This window comes from Rhineura floridana, chromosome 2 (genome assembly GCF_030035675.1).
Source record: "Rhineura floridana isolate rRhiFlo1 chromosome 2, rRhiFlo1.hap2, whole genome shotgun sequence".
NCBI lineage: Eukaryota > Metazoa > Chordata > Lepidosauria > Squamata > Rhineuridae > Rhineura > Rhineura floridana.
In genome coordinates, this window is record NC_084481.1 from 101,567,121 (window position 1) to 101,584,937 (window position 17,817).

Below are 17,817 nucleotides of genomic sequence, written 5' to 3' on the forward strand. Positions count from 1 at the left end.
CCAGTCCTTTTTTGCAGCAACTTTTTATTTACTTAAAATATTTCTATCCTGCCCTTCTGCCCTACAGTAGGGCACTCAGGGCAGCTGACTAGTCCATCTTAGACTTAATCGTATTTTCTGAAGCATAGACCATATGAGCTCAGAACCAGATAGCTAGTTCTTCACTGTTCAGAGTTTAGAGCAAGGGTTACCAGCACAGCACCCCAGGGTGCAAGTGCCTGCCTGTACCTCCTATGACACACATAAACGGTCACAAACATCCCCAATGTGTGTGCTCTATCTGCTCAGTTCCTGCTTGCACTTGCTCAGCCTCTTCTAGAGTAAACACAGCCCCTTAAGCAAGCCCACATTTCATTGACAGCCACCCTTCCACTCCGAACAGATGAGAGGGTAAAAGCGTTCTCTGTGAGTGTGGCAGTGCCTTATGTAGGTGCTTTTCCCATTGATCAGGGGTGGTGGGAGGAGATGCCTGCACCATTGTGTAGTCATCTTCTTTTCTAGCTGTGGCAGCCATTTAACACATTCCTGTAGTCAAATGTTCAGTAAAGTAAGTGCTGTATGTGGTGGGAATTGTGAATTTAATATGTGCCTTTATCCTCTAATGCATGAGGCTTGACTGACTGCACAGAAACCACCAAACATCAATTGCTATTTTTCATACACACCAATACAAATTTGTGTTTATACAATATAATTTTCATTATCCAGGAAACACATCTTAGCATGTAGCTCTCCTATGACAATTCTTTTTGTTGCATGCAGTTAGCACTTGGCTCTAACTGTAGACAAACTGTTGTGTATAAAATGGAACTGCAGGAGTAGCATGTCCTAAAACAGTGGTAGCCAACATGGTGCCCTTCAGGTATCACTCTTGTTCAACCTTTCGCTTTAACAATTTGATAAAATTTATTTAGATATACATAAAGATTACAATAAAGTATAAACCCATATATGGTTCCCTAATTCACCCCAATCTCCTTGTAAAGTGGTAGATTCATAATAATGCTTCAGCAGTTTCTACTACACAGATAATTGTTTAGACCCGCTGATCTCAATGGGCCTAAGCATGCAGGATTCATACTGGGGTCTTCAGATAGCATGTGACATCTCACATCGTGCATATAGAAAAACAGCAGCCCTTCAAAATAGCACACAACCATTTCCTTATGCATTTTTCCCCCTTTTGTTCAATAGCAGCTGATGGGGAACATCCATAAATAACCTTTATTTCCACCTTCAAAGGGAGAATCTTACAACGAATAATGGCAAAAATTATAAATAGGATTTGGAAATTGGGTAAATGTCCAGTGCATGTCTGTATGGTGATAACAAGTGGATCCATTTTCTAAAACCAGTACTTATTGGTGCAGATAGGCATCCAGCCAAAGTTCTCCTGAATCCTTTAGGGAGCTGCAGTAACAAGGGTGAAAAGGAAACCAAAGTAAGGCTTATGGAAAAAGAAAAGATAAAATGACTGAGATCGAACGAAGTCAAACAGAAGTGCCAATCGGTACTACAGATCAGAAGTGCCAGCAGTGGGCATGACTAAAGTGAGTATGGCTCTGCTACTTATTTTCATTCAAAATGTATAAACCACCCTATATTTAAAAAAATACCTGAGTGGTATACAAAAATGGAAAATACAATATATGACAAAACAGTTTAAGATGTAAAGCCAATCGGAAATAAAAGCTGCAGAAATGAACTAATCCAGGAAGGCTTAGGAAAACGTTTTTGATGAATGTTGAAAACAATGTTGGAGCTTACCACACCAGCCCATAGAGGGTGTGGATGCGCATACACACAGACACCATCTATTCTCATCACCTGCTTCTGTCATACTTTGTTGTGCTAATCCTGGAAAGGCTCCTTCACCTTTAAAATAGCAGGGCGGTTTCTGCTAGTGCAGCTGGCTAACCCCCTGCCAATTGTTACCAGTAGCAATTCACCTATGGCTTCTGCACTGAGGCAACCCACTGCCCTGAGAGCAGATGAGAGAGTTTCAGACATAGGAATGAGTGCTCCAGTCTGCTTCAATGTTGTCACCATTTGGGAGATATTGGAGCATTTCCACCTGAGTGGCTCAACAGCAGTGACTTGCCCTGCAGAAGCCACTACAAAGCCACCACCAGTAAAATTTGTCAGGGGTCTGGCAGGCTGCTAAAAGTTGCTTGGCTGGCCTGATCCAAGCCACTGGGTTATCCACCCCTGCTACAGAGGACAGGAAACTGCTTAGTCTTCCCTGCTGTACATCTGCATCTTTATGCCAAATTTCTCCTTTGATACATACCGTAAAATGTCTGCAAAGGCTGTCAGCAGTGGTTTGCACTTGTATTCAACACCATGTTTGGCACACAAAGATTTCACCAGTGGGGCCACCTTCCAGTAGTTGTGCCGTGGCATTGTGGGGAAAAGACTGAAAAAATAATTCTGTCTTAAATATTGCTACTCACAGGCAGTGTACAAGTCATAGATAAGACAGTCATCTACAAAACTGACAATATAAATTTTGCTTCGCACACCAGACATTTGCTTTTCCTACAGAGAATCTCATTGCATGAGAAAATTCCTAAGATACATTGGCTTGGATCCTAAGATACGTTGGCTTGCACTAGCAGGAGTGAGGCTCGGCAGCACTCACTGCGAGGGAGAAGGGACTCGGGATTCCTGACCCTGCAAGACCTGAGAGACTTGGGAGGCAGCTGACCAAGAGAGGAGGCGGAGCTCTGGTGAGGTAAGCAGCTCATCTGCATACTTTCTTTCCCATCAGGCTCGGCGGCGTGCGCCTCATGGCGTGCAAATTTAAAAATGGAGGAGGATCAAACAGTTGTTGTCACCTGCAACGTGTGCACTATGTTCATCTTCTTAACGGAAACCAGATGCGATTACACTTGCAGCAAGTGCAGATTGGTGGCGCTCCTAGAAGAAAAGGTTAGGGGGCTGCAGCAATGCATAGACACCCTGCGACTTATCAGAGAAGATGAGGACTTCCTCGATAGAACACAAGAGGAATTAAGGGAGCGACACAAAGTACAGGAAGAAAGTGACAAGGAAGAACAGGACTGCAACAGCAACAAATCCCCGTGGACAACTGTCACTGTAAGGGCAAGGAAAAACAGGAGGGAGTCAGAACTGCTGCAACTAACAAATCGCTTTCAGCGTCTCTCAGCAGACAGCACCCCTGAAAAGCCTCAACAAACTCAACTGCATCAAGAGACACTGACTGCAAAGGAAGACTCCACACCCCAGAAGAAGGAGGCTGATGCAACCACCGCTCGCGGCAAAAAGAGGAGGGTGCTGGTGGTTGGAGACTCGTTGCTCAGGGGGGTAGAGGCGCCGGTATGCCAGCTGGACAAAATGAATCGGGAAGTCTGTTGTCTCCCTGGGGCGCGCATCCGGGACATCGCTGACAACCTGCCGAGGCTTGTTGGGAAACAAGATAGGTACCCCTTTCTCCTCATCCATGTGGGCACAAACAACACGGCCAGAAACACCTTGGAACAGATCACCTCGGACTATGAGGCTCTGGGTAGGAAGGTCAAGCATTTGGGGGCGCAGGTGGTTGTCAATTCTTCCCGTGAAGGATAGAGGACTACAAAGGGAAAGGAAGATACTGCAGGTCAACGACTGGTTACGCAGATGGTGTCGACAGGAAAGGTTTGGATTCTGGGACCATGGTCTAAGCTTCTTGGAGGGGGGACTGTTGGCAGGAGATGGGCTGCACCTCACGAGGACTGGGAAGAATCTCTTTGGCAGAAGTATGGCAAAACTCATCAAGAGGGCTTTAAACTAAAGCCTCTGGGGGATGGAGATGATAGCTTAAATACCAATCCAAAGACAGCGGGTTGTAAACGCAACGATTTGAAGGGTACAGTAGACACTGGGAGGGAGAAAGGGAGGCACGGCAAAGCTCAGGGTATATTAACGGAGGAATCCAATCGGGACAAAAGAGACTTCTGCTGTCTATATACCAACACATGAAGCTTGGGAAACAAGCAAGGGGAGCTTGAAGTCTTAGTGCATCAAGGCAAATATAATTTCATAGGGATAACAAACTTGGTGGGATGACTCCCATGATTGGAATATAGCCATTCAAGGATATAAACTCTACAGAAAGAATAGAAGCAACAGAAAAGGAGGGGGAGTAGCGTTATACGTCAAAGACAAATACACCTCTGTGGAAATCCAAGAGAGCGAACAAAGGGGTCAGGTAGAGACCATTTGGGTAAAAATAAATGGAGAAACAAAACCGACATGGTACTAGGTGTCTACTACAGACCCCCTGGCCAGGAAGAGGTGGTAGACGAGGCCTTTCTCAAACAAATCTCCGAAATCTCAAGGAGGCAAGAAGTAGTAGTGATGGGGGACTTCAACTACCTGGATATCTGCTGGGAGACAAACTCTGCGAAGCACAAAGCCTCCAACAAATTCCTGATGGGCCTTGCTGATAATTTCCTCTTTCAAAAAGTAGAAGAAGCAACAAGGGCATCGGCAATCCTGGACCTGATCTTAACTAACACGGACGAATTGGTCACGGGAATTAAAGCGGTCGGTACCTTGGGGGAAAGTGACCATGTAATGCTGGAATTTGTGATTCTGGGGAAAGCCAAAGAAAAATATAGTCAACCATGGACCTTGGAGTTCAGGAAAGCTGATTTTAGCAAGCTCAGGGAAATGATGGGTAGGATCCCGTGGCTAGATAGACTAAAGAAAAAAGGAGCCCAAGACGCGTGGGAGTTCATGAAGAACGTATTACAAAAAGCGCAATCGCAAACAATTCCAAAGAGGAAGAAAAATGGAAGACATCGGAAAAAGCCAATGTGGCTACACGGAAGACTGGTGGAGGAGGTAAAAGTAAAAAAGAGCATGTATAAAGAATGGAAGGAAGGACGCATCACCAAGGAAGAGTACCGACGAGCGGCTCGGGCTTGCAGGAATAGTGTAAGGAAAGCTAAAACCCAGAATGAGCTGAGGCTGGCGAGGGAAGCGAAGAACAACAAAAAGGGGTTTTTCAGATATGTTCGAAGCAAGAGAAAGACCAAGGAAACAGTGGGACTGCTGCTCAATGAGGACCGCAAAATGTTGACAGATAACGAGGAAAAGGCAGAACTGCTCAACACCTATTTTGCCTCCGTTTTCTCCCAAAAAGGGAACAGTGTGCAACCTTGCATCGGTAGCAATCTCAGTAAGGGGTCGGGACTGCAGTTCGAGATTGATAAGGAGATAGTCAGGAAATACCTAGTTAACCTAAATGAGTTCAAATCTCCAGGACCTGATGAACTGCATTCCAGATTATTGAAGGAACTTGCGGATATACTCTCGGAACCTCTTGCCATCATCTTTGAGAAATCCTGGAGAATGGGAGAGGTGCCGGAGACGGGCAAACGTCATCCTGCTCGTTAAAAAGGGTAAAAAAGAAGATCCGGGGAATTACAGGCCGGTCAGTCTGACTTCAATACTGGGAAAGATATTAGAACGGATAATAAAAGAGTCCATTGGCAACTATCTAGATGACAATGCTGTGATTAGAAGGAGCCAGCATGGGTTTGTCAAGAAAAAATACTGTCAAACTAATCTCATCTCTTTTTTTGATCGGGTCACTAGCTTAGTAGATGGTGGAAATGCTGTAGATGTTATCTATCTAGATTTCAGCAAAGCATTTGACAAAGTCCCCCACGACCTTTTGATTAGCAAACTCGTCAAATGCGGACTACATGGAAATACTGTCAGGTGGATTCACAACTGGTTGGAAAACCATACTCAAAGAGTGGTCGTCGGTGGCTCTGCTTCCGACTGGAAGGAGGTCTAGAGTGGAGTGCCACAGGGTTCTGCCCTGGGGCCGATACTCTTCAACATTTTTATCAATGACTTAGACAATGGGGTGGAGGGAAGCCTTATGAAGTTTGCGGATGATACGAAACTGGGAGGGATAGCTAACACAATGGAAGACAGGAATAAAATCCAAAGGGACCTGGATAGACTAGAAAATTCGGCTGAAATTAATAAAATGACATACAATAAAGACAAATGCAGGATTCTGCATTTAGGCCACAAAAACAAAATGCACGGGTACAGGATGGGAAATACCCGGCTTAGCAGTAGTGTGTGTGAGAAGGACCTTGGAATTGTAGTGGATCGCAAGTTGAACATGACCCAGCAGTGTGATGCTGCGGCAAAAAAGGCAAATGCGGTTTTGGGCTGCATAAACAGAGCTATAGTCTCCAGGTCGAGGGAAGTAATAGTCCCACTATATTCTGCATTGGTCAGGCCTCATCTGGAATACTGCGTTCAGTTCTGGGCGCCTCATTTTAAGAAAGATATAGACAAGTTGGAGCGGGTCCAGAAGAGGGCGACAAGGATGATAGCCGGTATGGAGAAGAAGTCTTACGAGGAAAGGTTGAAGGAACTTGGCATGTTCAGTCTGGTGAAGAGAAGGCTGAGGGGTGACATGATTGCACTCTTTAAGTACCTGAAGGGCTGTCACATAGAGGAGGGTACAGATTTGTTCTCTGCTGCCCCAGAGGGTAGGACTAGGTCTAATGGTTTTAAGTTGCAGGAGCGTAGATTCAGATTGGACATTAGAAGGAACTTCTTGACAGTAAGGGCGGTTTGGCAATGGAACCGACTGCCTAGGGAGGTGGTGGGATCCCCTTCACTGGATGTCTTCAAGCAGAGGCTGGACAGCTATCTGCGGGAGATGCTCTAGCTGTGGATTTCCTGTTGTGAGCAGGGGGTTGGACTCGATGGCCTACAAGGCCCCTTCCAACTCTATGATTCTATGAAAGCGTGTCTGCTTGCCCAAGGCAACCCCATTGATTTCTCTTGATTTCCCAGTCCTGCTGCAGCCCCCCCCCATTTGCACACCATTCTAGAGGCACTTTCAGCCTTTGGGAGTGGCTTTTCAGGGAGCTGTAGGGTAGGAGTCAGAAAAGCCCCATTGTGCATGTTGATCTATGTAGATCCAACCTGCAGAAGACACTTTCTTGTGGTCCATACTTACTGGTGCTCAATCTGGAAATTCAAGTGCCCCGTAAACCAGTCATTGAACAAGGATTGGTCAACATTACATGTTCCCTGGAGCTGAAATGAGAAATGAGGGTGGGTGTTGAAGTACTTTAAGAGCTTTCTTTATTCTCCAGTATGAAGTGACTTCTGCTCATGCAAAAGACCTTCCGTTCTCCCCCCATCTCCCCCACAAAAATGTGCTCTGGGGGTTCCTCAACGTTTCAGAGCAGATGTGGGGAGCACAGCGGGAAAAGAGGGAGGGGCAGTTCTGTTGCATGAGCTATTGTTCTGCTTGCATAGTGACTTTGCTTGATACAACCCTATGTTAGTACCAAATCCCTCCCATAGTAAGCAAATTCAGATTGATGTCAGCACCAAGTTTTTGCAATCCACATGTTCCCAAGGAGTCCACAGTAGGTTCCCATGTCAGCCATATTGTCAAGTCCCTACTTTTCACTGCTATAAGCCTAAGACACAACTAGGAGCTGTTCTTTAAGAAGGGAGGGGCTGCTGGCCATATGCTTCATTCATCCTCCTGGGTTATTGAGAAGAAATGGTGGCACACAGTAATATTGTGCGAAGCATCTGTTGGGACAATTAACTTCAGTGATGCCCCTCTGTTGATGCGTGTAGGAATTCCAAGACACTTGTTAGGAACAAAGAATCATCATCATTATCATTTTATTTGTATGCCGCCTTTCCACATAAAATTGTGCTCAAGGCGGCTTACAACAAGGTGAACAAAAATACATCTCAAAAACAATTGCAAAAACAATTTCCTAATAACAAAAAATAATAAAACGGACATAAATATAAGCAAAAACAACTTTTCAACATTATGAACATAATAAAACATTAAAAATACTAAAATGCAAAGTTAAGCTATGGTGAGTATATATAGTGGGGACGCCTTATGCCTTTTAGGGTGCCCCCAAAGACATAGCAAATGCTAGCTTCACTGCAGGAGCCAGCAGACTGCCTGTTCTGGTTCCAATAAAGCTCACCCTCTTACATCATCATTTTACAAACACCCAGTATAATACTGATGGTGAGGATAAAATGACACAAATGATGAGCTTACTATGGTTGTGTATGGTGCTTTGCCAGCATTTGATGAAAGATGTCAGCAGTCACAGTACATGGAGAGACTGCATTACTTTTAAAACAAACCAAGATAATGAACACGTTCATCAGTAGTTTGTAAATGGTTGCCACTTGAGTTCTTGCCACTCCCCGAAAAGAGGCCCACAGGTATGTGGCAACTTCCATCATAGAGGAAGGACCTCAGTCCACATTAGGTAAATCAAGTAGCAAGTTACAACAGAACCCCTGCTCCTTGAGCCTACCTTCCACCATTCTCTCTAGATGCTTCTTGTTCTCCGAGAGTTCATTTCTGGCTCCTCTTCCTGTCTTCTGCCCTTCACACTCATTGATTCCTTCTGCTTGCTTCTTAAGTAGTTGTATGATTTTTTTTTCTGCCTCCCCTCAGCCCCTACACCATACCCTAGTCCAGGGTTGGGAAATGTTTAGTCTTTCAGATTTGCCAAGCTACAATTTGGTATTGTATTAACCAGTGGCCAAGCTCACTGAGGTTGACGGGAGTTAGGAGCCAGCAGCATCTGGGTACCCCATCCCTGCCTCTTGCTGCTCCCTCCTAGCTGTCCTCTGTCTACTAGCCAAACAGCTGCATCCTTGCTGAATCTCCACCTCCCATGATTTCCTGGCCTAGCTGGGTCCACTGAAGCAGGGGTGGGAAACCTGTGGCCCTCCAGATGCTGAGTTACAACTCCCAGCCAGCACTGCCAGTGGTCAGGGATAATGGTAGCTGTTGTCCAGCAACGTCTGGAGGGCTACCAATTTCCCATCCCTGCACTAAAGCTTCATTATCTGAAGCCATGTCTACTTCTTTTCTTCCAATATAAATAATTATTCTGATCAACATCCAATGCAGAATCTTGCTCAACTTGGCCTGAACTAACAGCAAGAATAAACTTTTGAGAGGATATAGCTTAGTCCCATGCATGTCATACAGCTGCTAGAGGCAGAAGACATTACCTGGAGGGAGAACCAGTCCAAGTTCTTGTCGTAATCAATATGCATAGGTATATGGCTCATTTGGGATACCCAGACAAACCAGGAGCTTTCCATCATCCTGCATATGGAAATAAAGCAGTCGCCATACAATGGTAAGCATAAATTCACTAACCCAACCACACTGGGAAAATGCTTTTTTGTCTGCCCTACTTGTGTGGAATCTGATACAGGGCATTATTTTAAGGAGATGTTACTGGGTGGGCCCCTTTTTGGTTCAAATGGATTGCACATGAAAACTTCTCTACCATGTACAAGGCCTGACATTTGGATTGAAGGGAAAGTGGTTCAAACTAAAAAATAAAAGAGGAGTGAATACAGCCTTGCAAATGCATTTACACAAATTACTAGCCTAACCAAATTCTTACTAGCCTGCCCACTCACCAGTAAATACATGAGTTAAAAAGCAAAACCACCACCACCACCACTCTATTTGCAGAACTTAGAAAAATTGGTTTAAAAACAACTGGTATTACAAAAAATACATTGAGGATTATTTTTATTTTTGGTTTGCAGTAACGTAAAGAAGGAAAAAAACTGCATAGCACACAAAAACTAAAAGCACTGAATCTTCTAATGCCAGAACTTTAATATCACTGAAAATAAAATATTTCTTATTTCATTTTTTATATTTTGTAGTAAAAGAGCAATGCTTTACTTTTCACAGCAAAGGAGGTTTTCTCTCTCCCTTCCTCACCCACAAAACTCATATTTGGAAGAGCAAGGCTCTGCAGTTGAAGCTAGACATACTGTATATAATTTTTCTCAGAACATGTATGGTCTTAATTCATGCTGGATTTCAGTTCTGGAGCAACATGATTTAAATAACAAATTGAGTCACCTATAATAAAATCCTTCTGGCCTTCTAAGCATATTTGGAGGGGAAGCCTTCTCCCACCCCAAGTAAATAGCTGTAGACCTATACATTCGATCAAGTTAATCAGCATGGTTTCCAGGGCAGACAGCACTGTCTTCAGGCAGTTGTAAACTTTTGAGGAATTAAGGCCTGGCCTCTGAGCATATACAGAATTCCCTTTCCATATCATAGAAAGTAACCCTAACCAAAAAGGAAAAAGCAACAACACATGAGGTGGGGTGGAATCATTTTGTTCTGACCCACTCTTCACAGTTTCATTCATTAGTTAAACAATACCCGACCAACTTGGGAAGGTGACCAAAGAGACATCCGAGTGAGAGAGCCACTGCCATAAAACAGTTATAGGGCCAATCTGCTGCTGCTGAACCAGCAAGTCTCCTGTCCCTTGAGTGACCCCTTAGTGGCTGAAAGATGGCACTAGTAGCTCTATTGTCCTGTACAATGGGGATTTCGCATCTAATCTGCTCCTATGGATGAAAGGGGTATTGACTCCTCTCTTCTGACCCCTATGACTCCCTCTCTGGAACAAATATCCATTTCCTCCCAAACATCTTCCAGCTTCTAGGTTACAAGTAGTCCCAGGCTATCGCCTGAAGGCACCTAAGGCAAGCTCCCTGCGCAGGGTCAGGTCTGGTCGGTGCCTGGATGGGAGACTGCCTGGGAACCATATGTAAGCCACCTTGGGTTTCTATCATGAAAATAAAGGTGGGGTATAAATGTAATAAATAAATAAATAAAATAAGTGCATTTCGCATCTGAAGAACAATACTGACAATATGAAATGTTTAAATTTGAGTGACTTGACAAGAAGGAGGAAGATAAGAAAAAATGCAGAAAGATCCTTAACAAACAATTCAGCAGAAAACAACCTTGTTCACCAACACTGCTGCAAACCTCAGACTGCCCAAAATGGAAAGTGTGTTTTCTCAGTGAAACACATCAGTGATTGCATCTCTCACATGCATTAGGCAAATAAATGGAAGCAGATCTGCAGAGCCACATTAGTGATTTGCAGATCTGTAAACCTAAATTAATTCTAGGTACTCCAGCTAGGAAGCATCAAGAAAAATATTTCCTATGTGTCATACTCAAAGAGCATCCCCAGAACAGTCCACACAATTTCATGACTGGTGATAGCTTCAAGAGATGGGTAAGAAAAGGAAAAGTTAAGGGAAAATGGAGATTTTTTTTCCAGAATGGCAGAAACAGCTATTGGCAAGATTTAAGGATGGCGATTTAATTAGATCTGAACACCTTCTATATTACAATGGCAGGAGTCTACTGCCTTTTAATTTTGTTCAGTTAAGGCATTAACTCTTATCTAAACTCCAAAGTGAAAGTCTAAACACCCTGACAACAATAGAGTCTCAGGTTCTGAAAAAGAAAAATGATGGGCATTGTATTTAGAGAAGAAAACCTTTTATTTGGAGTTAAGGTAACAGGTATTAATTTATATTTTTCAATGAGAGAAGGCATATATTAAATGGATGAGAATAGCTGGAATGTTTGGAGATAAGGACTGTTATTTTCTTAAGTAACTATATGACAAGTGTACTTTAAATTGCTAGATGGTGTATCAGCTGTTGGACAACTGGAACCTAGAGATTGTTGCTGGAAAGGTTTCTAATTTTAATAGTACATACTTACATGTGGTTGGGCTGTCATAAAGTTAGGCCCTCCTGGTACAAGGTATTAAGGCTGAAATCCTGTAACTGTGAGTAAACCCCAGTTTAACTCAGTGGCACTTATGTCTGAGTAGACACATCGGGCAGCAACCCTCTGCACACTTACTTGGAAGTAAGCCCCAATGAACACACAGGCACTTATTTCCAAGTAAGCATGCACTGATCTGAAAAAATTTCCTTCAAGAAAACTACTTTTAAGGCTATTAATGGATACTATGATATGCATGGCAAGGGTCTGAAAATGATCAATAGTTCCCAGTGTGCCTGAAGAAAATTTATTACAAGTACTATACAAATGAGAGAGGGAAGAATATATGTGGCTAAAGTTACAGGTGAGTGTTCAAGTATTAATAAATGCATACCAAATTCCCAATGAAAGTTTTTTCCCCCCAGTGGGCTCTCAGCATTAGATCCTTGCTGCGCAAGTCTCCCTAATCCATCTCTTTCCATTTTTCTACTATTATATAGGGTTACAGAGAAGAAATGTTTTCTACAGATTTTCTGCCCCCTCTTATTTTTTTTTATCCAGATCTAGTGATTTTTTAAAATGTATTCAGAGGAAGCCCCCAAGCTGTTCTGGAATATTCCATAGTGTTAACGTGTTTTTTTTAATAATATGTTTTTAACCCTTATTTAAAAGATGTTTTTAAAGCTTTTTTAAAAAAATGTTTTTAATGTTATTTTGTTTTAATGTATTTTAAGGTCTGTTTTTATGATGTTTTAAAGTGTTTTTAGTGTTTCTGTTTGCCGCCCTGGGCTCCTGCTGGGAGGAAGGGTGGGATATAAATCAAATAATAAATAAATAATATTCTGAGGATGTACAGGGAGAAAGCCAAAACCTAGAATGTCCTCATCAGTGGCAAATACCCATGAACCTTATAGAAAGAAGAATGCAGAGGGCTAAGCAAGGGGGAAACCCATGTGGAACTTTAGAAGAAAATAAGATGCAGCCTTCCATTGTAGAGATAGTCCAGCAACATCTGGAGGACCAAGTTCCATCATCCCCGACATCATCTGGAGGGCCACAGGTTTCCCATCTCTGCCATGTGGCACAACAGCGGACAAAATGCTTTCAGTTAGGCAGTTATGACAAATTTTAGCTGAAACAGGGAGAGATATGTTGTGCAGTACCTGAACAATAGGTAGTACGCCAGTAGAGTTTTTATTTCTAGTAGAGACCCATAGATGTAGAAGAATTTGATGTAGAAGGTCAGCATCCAGGCCAAATCCTATTAAAAGGAAGATGAAGACACTGTCAGAATGAGAGAAATTGGCAGCAGGAGCTCATTGCAGTGTGTCAATCTCCCCAGTGGTGGAACAGAAACCTTCCTGATAGGCCCTACAGGTGTAAGCAGAACCATGTTTGTCACATGATTATGTGATTGTATTATAGAAGTACAGAATTCAACAACTTGAGAATCTCAGTTTTCATTTGTTAAAATACAGACTTCTAGTACTTAAGGTCGTGAAGACAGGCTTGAAAATGTGTAGGAATTGCCTCTTAGTAGTTCATCTGTCAGAAAGGCAACTGAGTAGGATTTCCAGTGGAGAACAGTAGAGGTTTCAGTGCCCTGTATAGCTCTTTGCACCTTCCCCTAATTATCAAACATATTGAAAAGTCCCAGAATTCAGTTTGATTTACCTTGGAATGCACTTCCAATTATTCTTTAGGCACAGAACTCTCATGACTGAAATGCTTTAGAATTTACTCTAGGTCAAAATAAATTCCTGCTTCCCAAATAAATGGAAATGGACTGCCTTCAAGTCGATCCCGACTTATGGTAACCCTATGAATAGGGTTTTCGAAAGCGGTATTCAGAGGGGGTTTACCATTGCCTCCCTCTGTGGCTGAGAGACAATGACTGGCCCAAGGTCACCCAGTGAGTTTCATGGCTGTGGGGATTCGAACCCTGGTCTCCCAAGTTGTAGTCCAGCACCTTAACCACTACACCCCCAAATAAAGCTTGCACCAAATATGGAGAAACTAAAAGTTGGCAGTATGAATGAGGAAGTCAACAGTTTACAATGCTGTCAACAGTTGTTTGAACCAATACATTGCTGGATGATTGGGCCTGAATAAATCTATGGTTTTCTATGTTTTGGTATTCATCCTTTTTGTTGTTTCTTCAAAGTCAGGGGAAATGATGCTATCAGACAGCCAAATGAATCCTCTAAGTTTGTTAGGCCTCAGCCAGAGCCGACAATACACTGGAAAACGGCTCTGAAATGTTTATTTCATTTTTTGTTTTATCTTCGTAAAAGCCACTTATTTATTTATTTTATTATTTGATTTATATCCCACCCTTCCTCCCAGCTGGAGCCCAGGGCGGCAAACGAAAGCACTAAAGACACTTTAAAATATCATAAAAACAGACATTAAAATACATTAAAACAAAAAAGCGTTAAAAACATTTTTTTAAAAGCTTTGAAGACTTTTTTTTTTTAAAGGTTAAAAAACATTGTTTTTAAAAAAAGGTTTAAAAGCATATTAAAAAGCAATTCAAAACACAGAAGCAGACTTATCAACATTCCATCCCATCCCCTCACTTACTAGTGCAGTGGAGGCTGGTAGCTCTGATGTCAGTGGGGCGTGAGTCCACTCTGGATTTTAGTTCAATCTTTCAAGGAGCTGCCCATGGTGAAGCACCTTGGGCAGCTCTATGGAAGCTCGACCAGTCTTGATTCTTAACGGCTCAGGACTCTTAAGGGCAGGAAATGGGTTTAACTGCACCTGAACTGTGTCACTAACTGCATCCTTTATTTTCACCCCAAGTGAATGGTTGTCATTTGTCTGCGTGCAGGGAGGGCCCAAAACATTTTGCTGCCTGAGGTGAAGGAAAAAATGGTGTCCCCATTCCAGGTGGATTGACAGCTGAATCCTACTTCAGCACTGGCAATGGAACAGCATCCTCCATACCTGCAGCAAAGAATGCAGGTCGGGTCAGCTCAGGGAGCACAGGGCAAGCCACATGGCACACCAGATGGGAATGGCCAGGGATTGCTACCCCGCCCCCACCCCCAAGCATCTACTGCCTGAGGCAGGAATCTCTCCCTGCCTAATGGCAAGGCTGGCCCTGTTCCTGTAGGAAGAAGGAAAACAGTATACTTGAGGATAAGGTTGAAATGAGGGGGGAAAATCTACCCTCCACTCGGTGGCAGGGCCTTGGGCGAAAGGGACTACACAGAGGGTTGCTCTTACAGTATACAAGCCCCTCTTCCAAATACTGGCCCATCATAATGGGGGGGTTGCCAAGCCACCTTTTCTTGTGGAATTCTTTGTCAAGGGAGTATCCCCCCCCCCAAGGCCAAGCTATCTCATTGGGGAGCTTTCTGAAGTGAAAAAGGCCATTGTTTATTTAGACAAAGCGTATGTCACATTTTTTCTGTTGCCCTATTGATTGGCAGAAGGCTTTCCCCCTGTTGTGTAGTTTTTGGGTTGTGTTATTTCAAATTATAAAACTTTTTTATCTATGTAAACCACCTTGGGATCTTTTTGGAGGACCTAAGAGCAGGATATAAAAGTTAATTCAAGATTTTGTTTAAACTTATTTTGAAGCCTTTGATTGTACATTGAATGAATTAGACAAAATAAATCCAGCAGGACACAAAATAATAAGCCTCTGACCATCACGAGAACATAACATAATGTCAGTAAACTGATGTTGAACAGAATCTACCTTATGTGTGTTCCAAATTCAAAGGAGCTAATAGAATGACATTTTAATTTTGCCGGAACTACATGCCAAATATCTCTGAAACCCGTGGAACTGGAACATTTGCTCCTAAAGGGCCTCAAACCATCGTTTTGGGCAAAGTCATGGTATATAACCTTTCTTCACATGATAAAACATCCAAGAAGCTAGCAGCCAGAAATGGGAGTAAGGGCTCCTCTGTAACTCCAGGAGCAACCCAGACAATGTAATACTTACCACCCAGAATTTCTTCTTGAAAGCAACATAGAAGGTGCGATAGTGGAAGTAGGTAGGAAACAACAGTGGTGGCATAGCTGATGGAAGTTACAAAAGAAACAGACGTACCATTACCTATAGCATCAAAATACAAAAAAATGTACAAAAAACTAGATGTACAGCAAATGTGACTTAAGTGAATAATTTAGGTGGGGCTGTTAACGATGCACTGTCTTGAGTAAACAGTTCTATTGCAGTGAAAAGCAACAAGATACAGGAAGTCTACAGATTTTATTACGTGAGATCTGGACTGTGGGTTGGAACCACACTAATTTAGTTATGCTCTAGTCCCACTGATATCAGTTGGGCTTCCTGTTTATTAGAATGGGACTAAACCACAACTAATTTAGTCTGGATCCAACCATATTTATTATTATTATTATACATTATTTGGTTTATAACCTGCCCTTCCTCCCAGCAGGAGCCCAGGGCAGCAAACAAAAGCACCAAACACACTTAAAACATCATAAAAACAGACTTTAAAACACATTAAAACAAAACATCTTTAAAAACTTTTTTAAAAAAGGTTTAAAAACGTACTACAAAGCAATTCCAACAAAGACGCAGATTGGGACAAGGTCTCAACTTAAAAGGCTTGTCGAAAGAGGAAGGTCTTCAATAGGTGTTGAAAAGATAACAAAGATGGCACCTGTCTAATATTTAAGGGGAGGGAATTGCAAAGGGCAGGTGCCGCCACACTAAAGGTCCGTTTCCTATGTTGAGCAGAACAGACCTCCTGATAAGATAGTATCTGCAGGAGGCCTTCACCTGCAGAGCGCAGTGATCGACTGGATATGTAAGGGATAAGATAGTCTTTCTATCCTGGTCCCAAGCTGTATAGGGCTTTGTACACCAAAACTAGAAACTTGAACTTGGCCCGGCAGCAAATGGGCAGCCACTGCAATTCTTTCAGTAGCGGGGTGACATGTTGGCAGTACCTTGCCCCAATGAGCAGTCTCACTGTCACATTTTGCACCAGCTGCAGCTTCTAGACCAACCTGAAGGGCAGCCCCACATACAGCACATTACAGTAATCCAGACTGGAGATTACCAGTGCATGGACAACAGTGGTCATGCTATCCCTGTCCAGAAACTGCTGCAGCTGTCTTACCAGCTGAAGATGATAAAAGGCACTCTTAGCCACTGAGGTCACCTGGGCCTCTAGCGACAAAGATGGATCCAGGAACACCCCCAGACTATATGCTCTTTCAGAGGGAGGACGATCCCATCCAAAGCAGACAACTGACCAATTATCTGAATGTGGGAACCACTACCCACAGCACCTCTATCTTACTAGGATTCAGACTCAGTTTATTGGCCCTCATCCAGCCCACCTCCGAGTCCAGGTAGCGGTCCAGGGCTTGCACAACCTCTCCCAATTCAGATGTTACAGAGAAATAGAGCTGGGTATCGTCAGCATACTGCTGACACCTCGCCCCAAATCTGCTGATGACCACTCCCAAGGGCTTCATATAGATGTTAAACAGTGTGGGAGACAAGATGGTACTCTGCGGCACCCCACAGCACAACTGCTAGGGGGGCGAAAGACAATCACCCAATGCTATTCTCTGAAAACAACCTTGGAGATAGGATTGGAAGCACTGTAATACCCAGCTCACCAGAAGGATACCATGGTCAATGGTATCAAAAGCCACTGAGAGATCAAGTAAGAATAACGGGGTCGCACTCCCACTGTCCTTCTAATAAAGGTCATCCATCAGGGCGACCAAGGCCAATTCAGTCCCATAACCAGGCCTGAACCCAGACTGGGATGGGTCAAGATAATCTGTTTCATCCAAGAGTACTTGCAATTGCTGGGCCACAACCCTCTCAATCACCTTCCCTAAAAATGGGGTATTTGCGACCAGTCGGTAATTGTCGCAAACCAATGGGTCCAGGGTGGGCTTTTTCATGAACGGTCGGATCACCGCCTCTTTCAGGGCAGCTGCAACCACTTACTCCCGCAATGATGCGTTAAGCACATCCTGAATCCACTCGGTCAAACCGTTAATGATTCCATTAACTAATGTAAGGGCAAAAACTCATTCCATTGCTCTGAGCCCAGTGATTTAACAGAAGTCTGTTCCCCTGCTGCTACACCAGTCCTTCCACACTTGGGCCTACAAGGAGTGAGTGGGGGCCCCTGCTTAGAATCCACATGCACATTAGAGCAGCTTGGCACCACTACCCC

The 17,817-nt window shown here is 43.4% G+C and overlaps 1 protein-coding gene across 1 annotated transcript in view; it reads right to left on the reverse strand.

The window, feature by feature from the left end:
* Window positions 1-881: 881 nt before the first annotated feature.
* The window catches only part of LOC133376898 (acyl-CoA (8-3)-desaturase-like), a 43,078-nt gene continuing 26,142 nt past the window's right edge, over window positions 882-17,817 (reverse strand). Inside the window, exons 7-12 of the mRNA XM_061609838.1 lie at window positions 15,588-15,664; window positions 12,790-12,887; window positions 9,061-9,157; window positions 7,001-7,080; window positions 2,291-2,416; window positions 882-1,410 (exon numbers count right to left, since the gene is read on the reverse strand). Of these exons, the coding sequence (XP_061465822.1) occupies window positions 1,359-1,410; window positions 2,291-2,416; window positions 7,001-7,080; window positions 9,061-9,157; window positions 12,790-12,887; window positions 15,588-15,664 (530 nt within the window). The 3' untranslated portion in view covers window positions 882-1,358. The remainder of the gene's footprint in view (window positions 1,411-2,290; window positions 2,417-7,000; window positions 7,081-9,060; window positions 9,158-12,789; window positions 12,888-15,587; window positions 15,665-17,817) is intronic.